The 18,476-nt window shown below is 34.0% G+C and overlaps 1 protein-coding gene across 1 annotated transcript in view; it reads right to left on the minus strand.

Annotated features, from left to right (window-relative positions):
- Positions 1–5,895: 5,895 nt before the first annotated feature.
- The window catches only part of LOC109099263 (gamma-aminobutyric acid type B receptor subunit 1-like), a 30,511-nt gene continuing 17,930 nt past the window's right edge, over positions 5,896–18,476 (minus strand). Inside the window, exons 9-17 of the mRNA XM_042771468.1 lie at positions 18,001–18,151; positions 17,210–17,342; positions 16,949–17,065; positions 13,709–13,816; positions 13,396–13,489; positions 12,106–12,233; positions 9,414–9,542; positions 8,166–8,306; positions 5,896–6,526 (exon numbers count right to left, since the gene is read on the minus strand). Coding sequence (XP_042627402.1) covers positions 6,266–6,526; positions 8,166–8,306; positions 9,414–9,542; positions 12,106–12,233; positions 13,396–13,489; positions 13,709–13,816; positions 16,949–17,065; positions 17,210–17,342; positions 18,001–18,151 — 1,262 coding nt within the window. The 3' untranslated portion in view covers positions 5,896–6,265. The remainder of the gene's footprint in view (positions 6,527–8,165; positions 8,307–9,413; positions 9,543–12,105; positions 12,234–13,395; positions 13,490–13,708; positions 13,817–16,948; positions 17,066–17,209; positions 17,343–18,000; positions 18,152–18,476) is intronic.

Raw genomic sequence — 18,476 nt, forward strand, 5'->3', positions numbered from 1 at the left:
TGCACTAGTCTCATTCCTAACAGCACTCAAAAAGAAGAAGCAGCTTGTGACAGGTCATATGAACACAATTGGGGATTTTTGCATTCCTGTACGTGACCTGTGGTTCTTTATCTTCCTAAAGCCTGACTTCCTTTTATTTGTCAGAAATGAGGTCACTGCTTGTTTCTCTCATGAACGTTTGCTGCTTTCTCCCAGGTGTGATTCGAAACAAAAGCCCAGAGCACTAAATTAACAGAATTGCATCATTCCATTAGTTACACTTGTGAAGGGTGGTGATCTCACAATTTAGTGCAACAATGTGACTGTGAATTCCAGGGGGCGCTTTGATCTAAAAGAACCCTTATTGGACAGACTCCAACATTTTTATCAGAATCGCCAGAAACAATTTTTTTAAAAACAAAAATTAAACAGGTTAGATGCGCTAACAGCTAAAATGTGTAGTCCTGTTTTTGCGTGAAAGATCATCAGATTGAGGGTTTAGTAGACTAAATGCATCAACATTACCACAATTCCACTGAATAGCAAATTCTAAAATTCTAGAAACCCAACAGTGCAAGAAAGCAGCATTTAAATGAGGTGCCCCATGTTTATGAGCTTCTATAAATAAATTGCATGCATTTCTAATATATAAATATATTGTTTATATATATATATATATATATATATATATATATATATATATATATAATATATATATATATATATATTATATCACACACACACAGTAAGTACAATATCTATTTACCAAATATTATATATATATATATATATATATATATTTCAAGTTTATTTGAATAACACATATATATATATTCAATTCAAGTTTATTTGAATAGCGCTTTTTACGATACAAATCATTAAAAAGCAACTTTACAGAAAATTAAGTTTCTACATATTTAGTAGTAGCTTATCAGTGGTGACTGTCAGTTCATGTGCATATGGCAGAAATGTTCAGAAAAATCAATAAAAGACGTAAACAAACAGACGATTAACACTATTAACAGCAATTATGCAATCAAACTTATAGCAAAATGTGGTAGTTCTGTATGTTGTCTCTGGGTAGCATCATCTGAGGTCCCTCTGAGGGGTTGGCATCATCTCTTCTCAGGTGTTCTGGATCCAGACTGGAGCTTGTGTAAATCCTAGTTACCACGGGATGTAAATCCCAGCAGAAACAGAGAAACAAATAGAGACCATAATTAGCGTAGCTGCTGTTCCAGCCAAGTAAAATTAATTAGTTTAACCCAAGCTAAAGAATAATAATGCGCATTTGATCAGATATAACTGCAGTCCAAAATTATGAGATGCATTATTTGAATGCTTGGCCAAAGAGGTGAGTTTTTAATCTAGATTTAAACAGAGGAAGTGTGTCTGAACCCCGACCATTATCAGGAAGGCTATTCCAGAGTTTGGGAGCCAAATGTGAAAAAGCTCTACCTCCTTTAGTGGACTTTGCTATCCTAGGTACTATCAAAAGTCCAGCGTTTTGTGACCTTAGGGAGCGTGATGGGTTGTAGCATGGTAGAAGACTAGTTATGTACGCAGGAGCTAAGCCATTAAGGGCCTTATAAGTAAGTAATAATATTTTGTAACTGATACAGAACTTAATAAGTAGCCAGTGCAGAGACTGTAGTATTGGGGTAATATGATCATATTTTCTTGACCTGGTAAGGACATTTTGGACTACCTGTAGCTTGTTTATTGAAGATGCAGGACAACCACCTAGCAGTGCATTACAGTAGTCCTGTCTAGAGGTCATGATTGCATGAACTAGCTTTTCTGCATCAGGAACAGGTAACATGTTTCGTAGCTTGGCAATGTTTCTAAGATGGAAGAATGCTGTTTTTGTAACATGGGAAATATGATTTTCAAAAGACAAGTTACTGTCTAATATGACACCCAGGTTTTTGACAGTAGAGGAAGTAACAGTACATCCGTCTAATTGCAAATTGTAATCTACGAGATTCTGTGTAATGTTTTCTGGTCCAATAAGTAATATCTCTGTCTTATCTGAATTTAATAGGAGAAAATTACTGGTCTTTTCATATTTGTTTTTATATAAACAAATATAAAAAGAATAAAAATAAATATAAATACGTACAATACATATTTACAAAATATATTGTTATACAGTTTATTATAAATACAAAAATGTTTTGTAAATATGTATACACACACACACACAAACACACACACACACACACATATTTACATATAAAATGTATAGTACTTAGAATTATGAATATAAGTACAATACATTTTTACCAAATATTTTTGCATTTATATTATGTCTTGAGACAGTTTTATTGTTTTGTCTTGAGATCTTGAGACTTATACTCCATCATGAACAATCCCGGCTGCACTCTCAGTGCAAAATAATGAGTTTATTGAATGTTGACATCCAGAAAGTTTGCATAATTACAGAAACTTTCTAAAGCTTAACATACATAGTTTTTGTCAGTTGAAAAATTACAAGGGAATTAATTACATTTTTATACACTTTGAAGTATCAAAAAAAAAAAATTCCTTGTGGTACTGTGCACACACCTGACAATTAAACCGATTTAAGGAAAATCCATAACTGCTGCAACCACAGAGCCTGTATAGAAATAAATGCCTCAGAATAAGAAGAACCCTCCCATGTACGTCAGTGGTGACTCCACTCAGATGTTTACAAAGAACCCCTCCCATCCATTCAAAAGGCACTCAAAAGGTTTCAGTAATTACAGATTGTACCTTTACCGTGTGTCAAGTGTTACAGTATAGTCACACACCCTGAGCTACATTACTAGAATGTTGATATATATATATATAGAGGGAAAACAATGTGCTATACTATGCCTAGCTGTCCAGTCACCAACTGTGAATCATTGCTTGTTATGTGTTAGTTAGTTTATACATGAGTACTTTTCATACAAGAATGAAACATGCAACAATGCACAACTTAAGTGAAAATCCCCAAATATCGTATTATTGTGTAAACAAGTATTACGTGATTGTCTTACAATAGGAAATAAATATTATACTACTGTAATATTGCAATAATTCTAAATATACATAGAGATTGTCCACTGGTACAAAAGTCTAAGCATCGACTCCACTTGTAATTATATATTGTTTAAATTTTTTACAAGTGGAGAGAGTCGATAACATTTTTATAGATCTATAGTTTCTATGATTTTCTGCCACCATGACAGTGTTTATGAGGAGATATATAATTGGGAAAGTCTCCAAGCATAGCATTTCATTTTAAATGTTACAGAATGGTCATATATATCATTTTAAAATTTTACAAAAAGAGTGGTATCATTCTTACAACACATATAAACTATTGTGAAGAGTGACTACTCATTTGTTTACAGTTCCTTGAAAGAGGCACACAATAAAAAATAATCAAACAATTTCACTTGAAAAAACAATAAATATATTAATAAAAATATTGCACAGACCAAATAATGGTCTTGAATTTGGGGGAAGAAATTTATAATCTGGAGAAAGACAATTGTAAAGAGCACTCATTTGTCTACTGTTATTCATTAAAGGCATTATTCAATATCAATATATGATAAAAATGTAAATAAATTTAGAGATATTTATAATAATAAATTATGATAGATAGATAGATAGATAGATAGATAGATAGATAGATAGATAGATAGATAGATAGATAGATAGATAGATAGATAGATAGATAGATAGATAGATAGATAGATAGATAGATAGATAGTGCACAGACCAAGTAATGGTCTTGAATTTGGCAAAAGAAATACATAATTTGGACAGAGTGCTCACCAAATAAAACAATAATAAAAATAAAAAATTAATTAATCAATCAATCATCTTACAATGCTGTATGATGTGAAATGTTTTTGTTTGATTTGGCCCAAAAGTGCAAAAGCTACAGAAGCTGTTTGGAGGCCTGTGCTTGTTTTTTTTTACTCAAACTGTGACGTTACACACAAATCACAAACATCACAGATGATTTGACAAACAAATAAGCCATAAGCGATGATCTCATCAAAAGTATCTTGCATCGCGACTGTATGCTAATAAGAGGGATGCAAATACAGTCCAAACTAAAACAGACTCTTCCTTCATACTTTTCCATTTCACTCCACTTCACTTCTAAAACTACGGTCGTAAAAACAGTCAGAAAGGGAGTCAGAGAGGGTGAGACAAGGACAGAACAGCCATGAAAGCACCCTGGCACACGGCCGTAGGGATTAAAGGAGAGAAAGTACACGAGGAAAATAGAGTATCGACCAGACTCGGGTCAAACACCTTTAGGAGTAAGTAAATCACAGGTTCAGCTAAAACCTTGTCTCATTTCCTTTGTGAACTGGATGAGAGAGAGAGAGAACGATTCATCTGATACCGTCTGTTGGCGCATTGCAAGGTCTGTCTCATTAAAGTGACAGTCTCGTCAAATGCTAAGCGAAGCACGAAGACACGCTCTTCTTCCTTCGCTGTCACTCAACAAAATAATTCAAAGAAATGTTTGACCGGGTCTGGCTCCAGCACCCACACAATCCTTCCTTAACACTCCTGTCCTAGTGTTTAAAAGACGCTTTATCTGAAGGGATTTACGGAGGTCCAATTGCAAAAACAGTCAGTTCCCCTTGAAGAACTCCAATTTAAGTCAAGGGTGTGGGCACAATAATGCAAGAGCAAGTAACTCAGCTCGTCTTCACTCCTGCTTCAACCAGAATCTCTAACATTCAGAAAGCAGTTTGGCCTTGCTCCTAAAGGAATATTACAGATTCAGTACAAGTTAAGCTCAATTGACAATGTTCATCAACTAATCTGATTCCCATTTGTCCCTCTTTTTCTTTATATAAAAAAGAAGCTTACAATGAGACATTTACAATGGAAGTGATTGGGGCCAAACTGTTTAAAGTTGCAATGAAACAGATGTAGCAACAGATCTTTTCCCTCCGTGTTGTCAAGTACATCCGAGAGCAATGGATTAGCGAAACAGGAAAAAAGTGTAGGGTGGTACTTGGTTCTATGAAGTGGTTGCTGATCGATTAGACTGATTGGAGAAGTCCTGCATATGTGATCACAGAAAAGATCACAGTCGTTTTCACTAGAAGGTCTAGTTTTCTACATTTTGACGAAACATTATGAGGTCAAAATGTTAACCGATGAATTGTTCACAATAACATGCATTTTAGAACATAGATAAGGTGAACTTTTATTTCATGTTGACCTTAAATACTCACTATTTCAAAAGTAAAGTCATATTATATAAACAGTATGCATGTTTACATGATTTAGTGTCTTAAATTACTTACTAACCTTTTCTGTGTATAATTATATAGAATTTTACAACTGTCGCCATGACAAAGAAACACCAAAAACACTAAAACGACTGTAAACATGATGATTTAAACAACTTTTTTTTTTAAGTTTTCAAAGAATAATTATTGTGTTTTAAGTATAATTACAAGCTTGACATTTCAGCTTTTAAATCCTCCAAAAATTGACCCCAATTACTTCCACTGTAAATGCCTCAACATATCCTCCATTTTTATTTTTTTTTAGAAAATTAGGGACAAGTAAATGTATTTTTTTTTTTTTTTTGCTATTTAGCTTTATACCACACATGCTGTCAAATGAGATGGTACTGAATCCAGAACATTCCTTTAAAACAGGTTCGATTAATGGACAAGGACTGTGGAGTTATTTCCTGACATCATTGGTATCTGTTGTTGAATATGCAACAGAAATTTTGTTTGCTTATACTGTACACTACCATTCAAACCGTTCACAGTTTAGGCTCAGTAAGATTTTTTAGGAAATAAATGAATACATTTATTAAACGAGGATGCATAAATTGATCAAAAGTGAAAGACATTTTCAACACTGATAACAGAAAGAAATGTTTCTTGAGCACCAAAATCAGGGATTGTGTGACACTGAAGACTGGAGTAATGATGCTGAAAATTCAGCATTGCATCACAGGAATAAATCATATTAAAATAGAAAACATTTTTAAATTGTAATAATATTTCCCAATATAACTTTTAACTGTATTTTCTGATCAATTAAATTTAGCCTTGACATTAAAAAAATCTTACTGACCCTAACCTTTGAACTTATATGAATGGATACAGTTTAAAATAATGTGTTTTTAGATAGGGAGTAATCAAAAGTGAATGTCAGGAATCCAAAAGCTGAATCAAAAACTCATCAATTAAAGTACATACACTACAGACACAACTTTACATTGCCTTCTTGAGATTCCACCATCCTGGATTTGTACTCATTTGTACAGCAGGGGTAGACGGCTGTTGTGGCAGTTGTTTCGGCTCAGTTTGCCCTCGCCCTGGTACAGGTTGGAAGAATTGGAGAAGGACGGAGGCAGAGACCGTTTGTCCGTTGCGGGGGAGTAGCTGGGGGGTTCAGCCTGAGACGACGGGACGCTGTGGTTCTGGTTCTGATTCTGGACGGACGGACGTCTGCGAGACCGCAAGGCCTGACGTTCTGCGAGCTGATTCCGCAGCTCCGTCACTCTTTCTTCCTTCTGCACAAAAAAAAAAAAAAACAGAAAAATAATCGTACTAATCTTTTTTGTTCCACAGAAGAAAGTCAGTCACACAGTTTGGAACCACATGAAGGTGCGTAAATGATCTAATCTTTCAACATTTCCTTTAACGTGTATTTCCTGTGATGACCCAAGATGCGGCCACACATCTCTTGAGTGGTAATGTGCTTTCACACACCCACACCCACACACATCAACATTTATCTTTTTCTTATATATCGTTTTGTGTTTCATATGTTGCAGTTCACGTAATACTTCGCAAACTTATCTGAGATTACAGTATACATAAAGAATCAGACTTGTTTTTTTTTGTCATTCAAATACAAATACATTCAAATACATTCTAGTTTATGTTGTACTGGACACTTTTGTTAATATTGTTTTCTTTGAAGCTTCTGTTAGTGTGATGTGGTCTGTGTTGACAGAGGAAGCAGTGGCGGAGGTTTCAGAGCTACTGACATGGGGTCCGCCCGCATAAAAGGACTGGAGCGCTGCTTTTCACCACTATTTAGTTCTGTTTACCAGTGCTAAAGGATTAAAGAACTGTAGGTTTTTTCTTCTCAGTTTTTAGGTGCTTCTTTCTCACTTCAGCACCATCATTTACTTGACCTTTTTTAGGCCTAAAGGCCGGGACACACCTAGGCGAGCGACGGTTGGGATAGTTTGTTTGGTGTGTTACACTTGTTGGCTCTCGTCGGGCTCACGTCGGCACCATCGGGGACGTCGAGGCCATCGGTGAGAGTGAGAGCTCTGATTGGATGTTCAGTGCAGCGAACGAGTCAGTGCCCGAGAATTAAAGCAAAAGTGATGAAAACAAGCATGTGAATGAAAGCGGTAAAGACAGAAGGCTGATTAAATGTTATGTGATTTTTCTCAGTCATTCTAATATGTAAATGTTTTCATAACAACATGAGCTGCTTAAAATGATTAAAGTTATTACTGATATTCAAAATGATAAGCAAGCGCTGCTTTGTTTATATTTCATATATCTGCTTTTATCTTGTATATCTTTGTTTCGGTTTCATCTTTTGAATGACTAATATATACTAATAATAGCTGCTGATATGAGCAGCTTGTTCCTCTCACACATGCGCAGAACGCACGTGTTAGTTTGCCGTCGGCTGTAGTCTGTGCAGCGTGTTCCAGCACAGCTTTTTTGTCCGATGCTGCCGACACAAGGCGACAACACCATCAGCTTTCATCGTCGCTAGTTCTTTGAAGTCGGCTTGGTGTGTCCCGGCCTTAAGTGTGTTTTTTAATATATTTAGAATACATTTGGGTGATTTTTTTTTTTTTTTTTTTTTTTTTTTTTTTGTAAAGACTTATTAAACAAAATAATTTTTTTCCTGGGAAATTTCCTGTGTCTTCCTTGCTTTGGCTCTTTGGTCCCTTACATTCCCTCTTATATAAAGCATATTCTGGCCTTAATTAATGAACAACTCAGAAGGTCCAAGACAAGGACGAGTACGATATAATTTCAGTAATTCATTCTACCCTTCTGGGATCCCATTCCGCGTGGTAATTTGTTAATCTATTATGGTGTTAATTAAGACACAAGCTGCGCACACATGATGAGAAGAGGAAGTGATGGATGGAGGGAGAGAGAAGGAGCACGTGCCTCTTGAATGATCTTCTGGAGTTCCCTGTTCTCACGCTCCAGCTGTCTTGACTTCTCCTCATCGTTGTTGTTGGACGAGCCGGTTTTCAGCGTGTCCTGCTGCTCTGACTGCCACTCGCCACGAGTGATCAAACGCCGTATCTGCAGAAACGACCATTAAGATCTTTGAGATGCCATCAGGGAACGCTCACTGAATTTATGAAATGTCACTGAAATCAATAGTTCATATGGGTGATGTTGTGCAGGAGAGGACGTGTAATAAGTAAGGGATCATTTACAGCCAGGCAGTCGCAAAATAAATCACCCTGAAGGGTTTATTCTGCAATAAACCTCTTCACAAGAAAACAAAAAGCAATATTTCAAAAAAAAAAAAAAAAATAACAAAAAAAACTGATTTGAGTTATTATTTAACTTATGAGAAGAGACCGCAAAGCAAGGTTATTATCATTAACAAACTTCTAAAACATTTTAAATAACTGAAAAAAATAGCTTAAATAAAATTAATGCATAAATAAAATATTATTTAAATAAGCTTAAATAAAATTAATAAAATAATTATATTAATTAAATAAATTAATGACAAAACTTAAACAAAATGTAATAATGTTTAAGTCAAATAAAAATGGCATACAAGTAAATTACACCTAAATAGTAATATTAAAAACAAAGATTAAAAAATGACAAAAGCACATAACTAAATTAATAAACAATAAACTAAATTAAAAATTAAAAACTGAAAATATAAAATAATAAAATTACTACAAAATAAACTAAAATTAAAAAAGAAAAAATGCTAATTCAATATTTATATTTCATAATTTAATAAAAATTATAACAACAGTTCATACTGCCACAGAGTAAAACAAGAGAAACTAGCAGAAATGTTTCACATGATATTTATAGTTCAACAGGCGTTATAAAAACTAATAAATGTAAAGAAAATTTGACCACATAATAGTGTGATTGACTAATCAGAATCAAGCATCTGTCAGCGCTGAGTAAAAAACTATCAAAAGTTTAAAAAAGAAAGTGTTCTCTAAAATAAACTTCACTTTACTGTATTGAGGAAACACATTCATGTTGAGATCGAAACGTAAACCTAACACACTTATGCAGTAACAAAAAAACGAAACTCGGCTGAGGGAAAGAACCGAAATCAGACAAAATGGGAAATCTGTGTCTGCATAAAGACAAACCAGCATGAATGTGGAAGTGATACAAAGAAGGGAATTATTTAAGTGCTTGTACCTTTGGCACAAAGAGCACCACGAGAGTGATGTAGACAGAGAAGATAATGGCCAGAGAGGCGAATGCAAATGAAGCGTCCTGCTGAGAGGAGAGGATCATGGTCACCGGAGCAGTAATCATGCACAGCACCTGGAAACAGAATAAAAAAAAAGAGAAAATAATGTTAATAATGTGAATATATAACTGTTAAGATATAAGTTAAATCAGACTGTTAGGACTCACTATCTGTCATTTTGCAGGTGCAGGTTCAATTCAATTCAAAATGTAAATAATTAAATTACAGTTAAAAATGTTGCTAAGTGACTAACTGAAATAGGTTTAAATTGATGCACTAAAGTTAATAACTGGAAATAAAAAATAAAAAAAACTTAAATAAAAAATAAATTAAACCTAAATAGTAATATTTAAATAATAATAACAATAATAATAATAAAAATAATAATAATATGACAAAAAAGCACATAACAAAATGAATCAGATCTTTATAACTGTCTGTTTGTCATTTTGCAGGTAATTAAAATAAAAAGAAAAGAAAGGAAAAGAAAAGAAAACATAAAAAAATGTACACATAAAAAATGATTGATCTAGTTTGTAAAATCAGATTTCAAGTGTTTGTTTTAACTTTCAGACAAAAGAGTCAGATATGAGAGAAATATATATATATATATATACTTTTTTTGCCATCTAAACAAGGCCTTTGTGTACCAAGCTATTACCACCACTAGATGGCGTAAATTAACTGTAAGAAAAACTTGAATTGCAGAGCAGAAAGTGCCATGAATGAGAGCTGAGAAACTGATAAGATAAAGATAGAAAGGAGCATGAGACAAAAACAAAAAGTGAGAGACAGAACTGTTGATGAAAAAGAGAGGTCATTTTGTTGAAACACTTGCAGCAGGCAGCAGAGAGATGAAGATCTTATACGATGAGTGGAGATGTCATATCTGGCAGACAGTGTGGAAAAATAACTGGTATTTACCTTCAACAGCCTAGAATGACTCTACAGACAGATAACTGTGAGCAATGACCCGACTGTCATGACTGTCCAGAGTCTAAGCATCGTCCAGAGCACCACGAGTCTATTTCCTCTCTGACCTCAGCAGCACTGGAGCCATATGAGCTATTCTGTGTTAATCTACCAGTCACAAAACATCGCCTGATGGAAAGTAAACTGCTCGCTACATTTGAGATCTCAAAAAAAAAAATTTTTCCTGCTGTACGCAGATCAGATTTGTACTTTCCCTTGCGACTTTTTTACCGGCTCGTTTCTGAATCTTGCATCATTGTAAAAACAGACAGTAAATCCTTTGTTTTTGATCAACCCAACAACCCTGGAGTAGCATTAAAGCAGGCATGTTCTTCCTGACACAAGGCAGAAACATGGTGCCGTTCTGGGACTTCATCTGATCTTATGAAAAAATAGCTGTAGGACTCACGTAAAGCGTCAGTGAATTACCAGTGAAGTGTTCCTTGCTTCCCTAATTAGAATGTTTTAGTCTTGAGTTTGAGCAAATGGGCGCAATTATGCAAATCATCCTGCGAAGCACTTGGAGTTATTGCTGGAATCAAACTGTTTGCAAGCAGTGGAGCAATTCAGAGAGAAGCACAAAACGCCAGTAATCAACACCTCAATCAAAAACTGTGCTAAAAAAGCCTCAAACACAAAGTGAACATGTTGTTGTTGACAAAAATAAATACACTAAAAATTAGCATTACATCAATGGATATTTTGTTTTCACAATAAGTATTTTTTTGTAGGTTATAGATCATTTATAATACATTAATTTGATTTAAATTGTATTAAAATAAATAGTATAAATATATTATATAAATATATTATAGTTTATATTTATACTTTTAACCTTGCTACAAAATAGAATAAGAAAATAAATCATCAGCTATAAATTAAAACTAAAAGACAAGTTAAAGAAGTCTCCTGAATTTAACTATAAATACAAAACATTATATTAACATTAATAACTTCACTAATAAGTCATAAAGGTCCAGTCAGAATCTGTCCAAATAAAAACCTTAAAAAAAAGCTTTATAGCAGTATATGCTCTCTTATGCTCATCAAGGCTGCATTTATTTGATCAAAACTACAGTAAAACAGTAACATTATTACAATTTAAAGTAACTGTTTTCTATTTTAACATATTTTAAAATGTAATTTGTTCCTGTGATGCAAAGCTGAATTTTCAGCATCATTACTCCAGTCTTCATCGTCACACGATCCTTCACAAATCATTCTAATATGCTTGAATGCACTTTATTATTATTATTATTATTAATGTTGAAAACTGTTTTTTTTTAGGATTCTTTAATGAATAGAAAGTTTTAAAGAACAGCATGTATTTAAAATAGAAATCTTTTGTAGAAAACATTAGAAATGTCTTCACTGTCACTTTTAATCAATATAATGCATAATTGGGGAAATATTAATTTCTTTCAAAAACAAACAAGCAGTAAATTTAGTGATTTAAGTAACTTTGTGATTTCATTCTTGTTTTCTAACAGGTAAAGAGACTTTTTTCATGAACAAACTGCTTAATTCTACAGTGCAGACAGACAGCATTTGAAGTAAAACACTGGGAGCTGCTTGGAAAAAGTCACCTGCTGAGTCACAATTCATTTTCACGATGAGGACATTGTGTGCTGTGAATATATAGAAATAGCCAGCGGTCAGACTTACAGCTACATTGTAGATGGCCATGCCAACTGCTCTATGGTCATTAATCTTCTCTGTGGAAATGGACTTGGTCTCGTAGGCCAGAAATATTCCCAGCAGCAGCAGAAGTCCCTTGTAGCCATACACCACACCTGAAGGGAGAAAGCATTACTTACAGTATAGTGAGTGCTCTTAAAGCTTAAAGAGGTTGGCTTAAGCTAATGTCTCACGTGGAAACTGTATGCTTTCTATTTTTGTGGTACTTGTATGTGATGTATGTGATGGTCTTGAGTCCAATAATGTACAAAAAAAAAAAAAAAGGAGGCAGAATAACCTAAAATATTTTAAACAAATCATTTGTTTGAATCGGTTCTTTGGGAGTGAAATAGTGAGGTGGATGATTTGTTAAAATCATATATAATACCTCATTCAACACCATCTATATGTATTTAACCTGGACAAATATATAAAAATGGTATTTTATAAAATGCTTTGTGCATTACAGTAAATATTTTCTATATTACAGTAATAAAACCTGGTGAAAATGTGATATAAATTGACATAAAAGTAAAAAAATCTTTCTGACCCTAAAAAAAGTGACATAACCTTGGTTTGTGGAAATAGGTGATCTCTGTGTTGTCTATATGTTCGTAGTTAAAACATTGTGAAAGAAATAAAAATACAGAAACAATAAATATATAAAAAGAGGAAGAATGATACAGGAAGTGAGAGAGAAGAGAGGGACTAATAAGTCACATTAAGAGTTTAATCTCGTTTCGAGTTCAGGGAAGGTTTTTTTTTTCCCTCTCTGTAATATTATCTTCCTGTACAGTGTGAGAGAGTCAGGCTATGAGATCCAGACCTGGGCACTGACCCACAAAATTTAATTTTACACTGCGGTGCTCTGATAGGAAGTCAGAGCAAGAGGAAAAGTGCGAGCAAGAGATAGTGAGAGAGGGAAAGAATGAGTTGTGAAATGGTGAGAGGGCTACAAAATGAACCGGAAAAAACTCTTGAGCATATAACAAATTATTCATTTACATTTCAGAGACAACTTGTATCAGTGAAGTACAAAGTGCAATGCAACCATATAGATAATTAAACTCCTAGATATATATAAATAAATAAAATTAAATCAGACCCTGGTGTCAAACAGCACACGGGAAAAAAAAATCCTGTTTATTTTTTAGCATTATGATGTATTCATATTCTTGAGTTTCACAACAAAGTTTAATATTCAGGATTAGAGTGTTTTTATTAAAAATACTGCACTAAAAAGACTCTGGACAGGGTGAGTAAGTGCTAGATGCTTACCAAGCCACGTGTTCATCTTCTCTGAACTGCAGTGCTCGAGAAGAGGCTGAATCAACACATCCAGATCTTCTTTAGGAGCCTCTTTAGTGAACTTCTGCTTAGAGCGAGAAAACAAGAAAGTGAGCGAGAGCACTTTTAAAGGACAGAGATTGAGGTCAATGCAGCAGAGCATTGCACTACAATCCTTCACCATTAACACCTATTTCCATGAGCTTGCTCGGCAGAAATTTCCAAGGCATCTCAGAGGAAACACATCAAAAAAAATAAAAAATAACAGTAACAACAAGAAAAAAAAAGTAAAGTGTCACCACACCTCCACAGTTATGTGCAGAGGGTCCATGATCTGCCAGATAAGCAGAGAGAGAACATCGATAGCCAGCAGAACTGCAACAGTCACATATAGCTTCCACGGCTCCAAGTGCTGCGGCGAAATAACAAGACCATAATCGTTAGTCAATGACACACAGTCGCAAAGCATCAAGACACTAACAATAGACTGCTATACTGTAAATGGGGAATAAAAGTTACATTTATGCATGGTCACAGCAGTTGTAAACATTATTGTAGAATCTGTATACCGTCATTTTTTCAGTGGAAGACAAAAGGAGAAAGTTTTTGAGTCTTATTTTTTTTTACACATTTTCATGTGAACATCAAAAAAGTTTCCACGAAAATATTAAGCAGCACAACTGTTTTCAACATTAATAAAAGTGCTAAGCAGCAAATCAGCACATTAGAATGATTTCTGAAGGATCATGTGAAGACTGGGGTAATGATGCTGAAAATTCAGCTTCACCATCACAGAAATACATTACATTTTAAAGCATATTAAACTAGAACACAGTTAATTTAAATTGTAATAAGATTTCACAATAGTACTGCTTTACTGTATTTCTAATCAAATACATGCAGCCTTGGTAAGCATAAGAGACTTCTTTTTTTTTTTAAATGGATCATTATATTTTGGGTTTCCAAGTCTTTCTAAACAATTCCTTAAAAGAACAGGTTAAAAATGTAATTTGCCAATGAATCGACTCATAAGAGTCATTTGTTTGTTTATCGAACTACACTCCTTGTGTTGTATTTATTTTTTGCATGCAGCTTATAGGAACACCTAAATAGAAAAACATGTTTTCTTGTCATTATTCTATAGTCTTTTTATCTTGTCACATTCAGTTCAGACTGTAAACCCACATCTGCAATTTGGGTCAACATGATTCCGTTTGCAGGCATTAGTGGAAAAGATTAAGCAGCATTGTTAAAAAAAGCTGAAGAAAAGGTAAAAAAAAAACACAACAAAGCATTATGATGGCTTTGTGTGAGAAACAGATTCTTGCAAAAACATGCAGCAATGAAAATTATCGGTGAACTATTGTATGATTTCAGAAAACTTAAAATACAGCATGTAAGCAATATGAACTACTTTAACAGTGATTTATTTGTTCTTTTTGGAGCTTGAAAGTCATTGCATGTTGAGAGATGTTTCTTCAAAAAGTTCTACTTTTACATTTCACAGGAAATAAAAGTTGAAGTATATATGGGTTTGGAATGAAATGAGGGTGAGTAAATAATGACAGAAGTCTTTTCACTGCATTTGAGGTGCTGTTCTGAATAAGGGTTTACTTCCCTGTCAAGGTACACGACGGAATTGCTCTGACACTATTACAATTGTGTTTATTCCGCTGCATGGTGGGTAACAAGAAAGCAGAATGCCAATTATCAGCAAACATGACGAAAGTCATGTGTTACAAATGTGGAGTTATTTTCAGTTTCCATTCCATCCATTAATCTGTGGCTGCAGGCTCCCTCCGGGCCGTCAGACTGGGAGAACGGGATAGAACCGAGCTTCACTGCACACTTTCTCCTCTCTCTCTCTCCCTTAATCACTGTAAAGACGTCAAATGACCCGAGAGCCCTCAGTTTCTACCACATTCAGCCTGAGCGCCGAACTTTCTTCAAGTGCTGTCGAACCACTTAGGCAAATTGCCCCATTACGGGCATCGGGAGAGTTGAAAGTCATCTCAATTCGTCGTGCAGAACACTTGAATAATAAAGCCCCCTGAAGGTCGGATTTCCATAAAAGAAGTTTAATGCTCATCCATATTCAAACATATTCCATAGTTGGGGTAATCTGGTTGTCGTTTGATGAGGTCTTAGGGTTTCCCTAATGCCGTGTCTTATTGCTTTAGGACACGGGATCAGAGTGAACACACGTGTCAAGATGCTAATAGTGTGTTTGTGTTGAATAAGGAAGAAATGGACAGATCTTCTCTCAGCAAGAATATGTTAGAGGAGGGGGAGGTTCTTCTCTATTTCATGCTGGGAAGCTTCATCTAACGCTGTAGAGTCAGCGGTGCGGGATTCTTTAATATGCAGTAGATAACAGTGAAATCAGCGGCACTGCATAGCGCAACCACGCTGCTCATCACATTTACAGATTCTGCAGAATTATCTGAAAATTATTAAGGGGTTACTGAAAAATGCAAAGTTTCAGGCAAAGTCTACAGCCCTGTCATCATTCTAATTAAACCAAATGTAATTTATTTTAAATTCATTACTCAAATTTAAATTTTGTCATCATTCACGTCATTCAAAACTTTTCTTTCTTTTGTGGAGCACAACTAAAATATAATTACACTGCCACAGTTAAAAAAAAATATATATAATAAATAATTATTAAATTAGTATTAATATTTTATTGTGTGTGTGTGTGTGTGTGTGTGTGTGTGTGTGTGTATATATAGATATATATATATATATATATATATATATATATATATATTATATATATATATATATAATATATATTATATATATATATATATAGGTAATTTACAATAATTATATAATTTAAATAACTGTACGCTTTATAATAATAATATTAATATTAATAATGTATTATATATTTATTTTATTGTATTTATATTGATATATTAAATATAATATATTTAAATATATATAATATATATATTAATATTAATGCTCTCAGAGGATTCATGGCTATTAATCGCATCCAAAACAAAAAGTTTTTTTTTACAAAATATATGTGTGTGTGTACTGTGTATATTTATTATGTATATATACATACACACACGTGCATGTATATATTTAAGAAAAATATGTTTTGTTTATATATAAATATAAATATTTATATATAATATAATATGAATTATATATGTATATACATGTAAATATTTTTTAAATATATACATGTATGTGTATGTGTTTATATATACATAATAAATATACACAGTACACACACACAAAAATCAAAACAGTACACAAAAACTTTTATTTTGGAGGTGATTGATTGCGATTAATCATTTGACAGCATTAATTAATATATTCATTATTATACAGTAAATATTATATATATAAAATATTAATTTAATTCATATTAATTAATAAATAATTATAATTTTAACAGTTTAAAATATTATGAAAGTCATACAGATTTGGAAGAACATGAGAAAATAATGGCAGATTTTAATTTTTAGAAAACTATTCCTTTAAATGCAAGATACATTTTTTTAGCCACTCAAGACCGATTTACCTTCCTCTTCTCTTTTTTCTCATCTTTCTTGGTGAAGACGGTGTGAACCCACCAGATCTTGGTGAACATGCTGCCATAGGCTAAACTGAAGCCCAGTCCTAGCAGCCACAGGCGAAACTATGAGAGAGAAAGAGTTCATTTGGGAGCTCAGCTCCAAAGCAGCCATTCATTTTTTATAACAAATCTTTGTCGTGCTCAGAGGTCAAGGCTGAATGAGAGGAAACGGCAATAAAAAAGTGAGTATAACAGTTATGACACTACCTGGCAGACCACAGGGAACTGTGATCTATGGACATGGAGGCCATCGATGCCCAGAGGAAAGACGGCTGCTAAAGCCAGCACACAACCCACTGCCGTCATGTTGTTCAGATACGGCTGAGAGTTCTGAATGTATCTGTCAGAAGGGTTACAACAGATTATAACTCAGTCCACAGATATATTACACTGGATCAAAATAAGAAATCCAAAACATTTTATGCTGGGCTGAAATATTTTTTGTAACAGTCATGGGAGCATTTATAGGAGACATAAAATCGTGAAAAAATCTAATTTTCATTTATTTTCTAAAATAAGAGTGTCTAATTTCCTCTCTGGTTCAGTTTCCTTGGGGTTTTATTAAAACCATCATCCACGATCATTTCATTTCAGTCATAGCGGTTTGTGTGCCAGCCACAATGTGATGCAGCTTTGCAAACAATTTCTTAATTATCTTTGTTTTTCTTTTTAAGTAAAAATATCTAATCACTTGACTTGTTTTCAGGCAATATTTCTTGAATAAAGTATTTTTAAATGTTCCAACTCCACTGGCAAATTTATCATATTTTAACCATAAACTTTGATCAATTTTTGCTTCAAAAAAATATATATTTTATAAAATTATAAAAATGATACATGCTTATTGGAGGTGTGGTACAGTACCAAAAAAAAAAAAATTCAAATGGACAGAACTAACATACTGACCAACACAAAATGATCATAAAATTACCTCTAATTGTGAACATCTTACAGCACTTCAGATCACTTGCATGTGGATTTCTTCTGAACACACTAACCTGATGCTACTGTTGTATATGTTGAAGGAGAGGCAGACTATGCCCAAAAGGATTCCCAGCCCGGCAAAGACAGACACTGATACAAAGAGCTTCTGGGAAAGGTAACGGAACTCCTCGATCACCTTGGTCTGGTCTGCCGGAGGGCCGAGGCCTGTCAAAAGAGAAACCAGTCAGGGAAAATCAGAGAAACTGAAAGAAACGGAATGCCAGATAAGAGCATTTAGATCACAATGTAGTGACACTAGATGCTGATTTTTTTTTTTACTGATTTCATTGACAGTTGAAAGAGCAATGGCAAAGTATTCCAGCTTAGTTCAGAGAGTCATAAGCTATGTCTGTGCTGTCAGACTTAAGAAATACAATTCTTGGAGGGAATAGTAATGGAAAATTCTCTGTGAAATAAGGCCACTGGGCAGGTTTGACACGTCAAGTGTCTGGAAAATTTCAGGGGAAAAGGAAGCTCACGATAACTTCTT

This window comes from Cyprinus carpio, chromosome A15 (assembly GCF_018340385.1).
Source record: "Cyprinus carpio isolate SPL01 chromosome A15, ASM1834038v1, whole genome shotgun sequence".
In the NCBI taxonomy this organism is placed as follows: domain Eukaryota; kingdom Metazoa; phylum Chordata; class Actinopteri; order Cypriniformes; family Cyprinidae; genus Cyprinus; species Cyprinus carpio.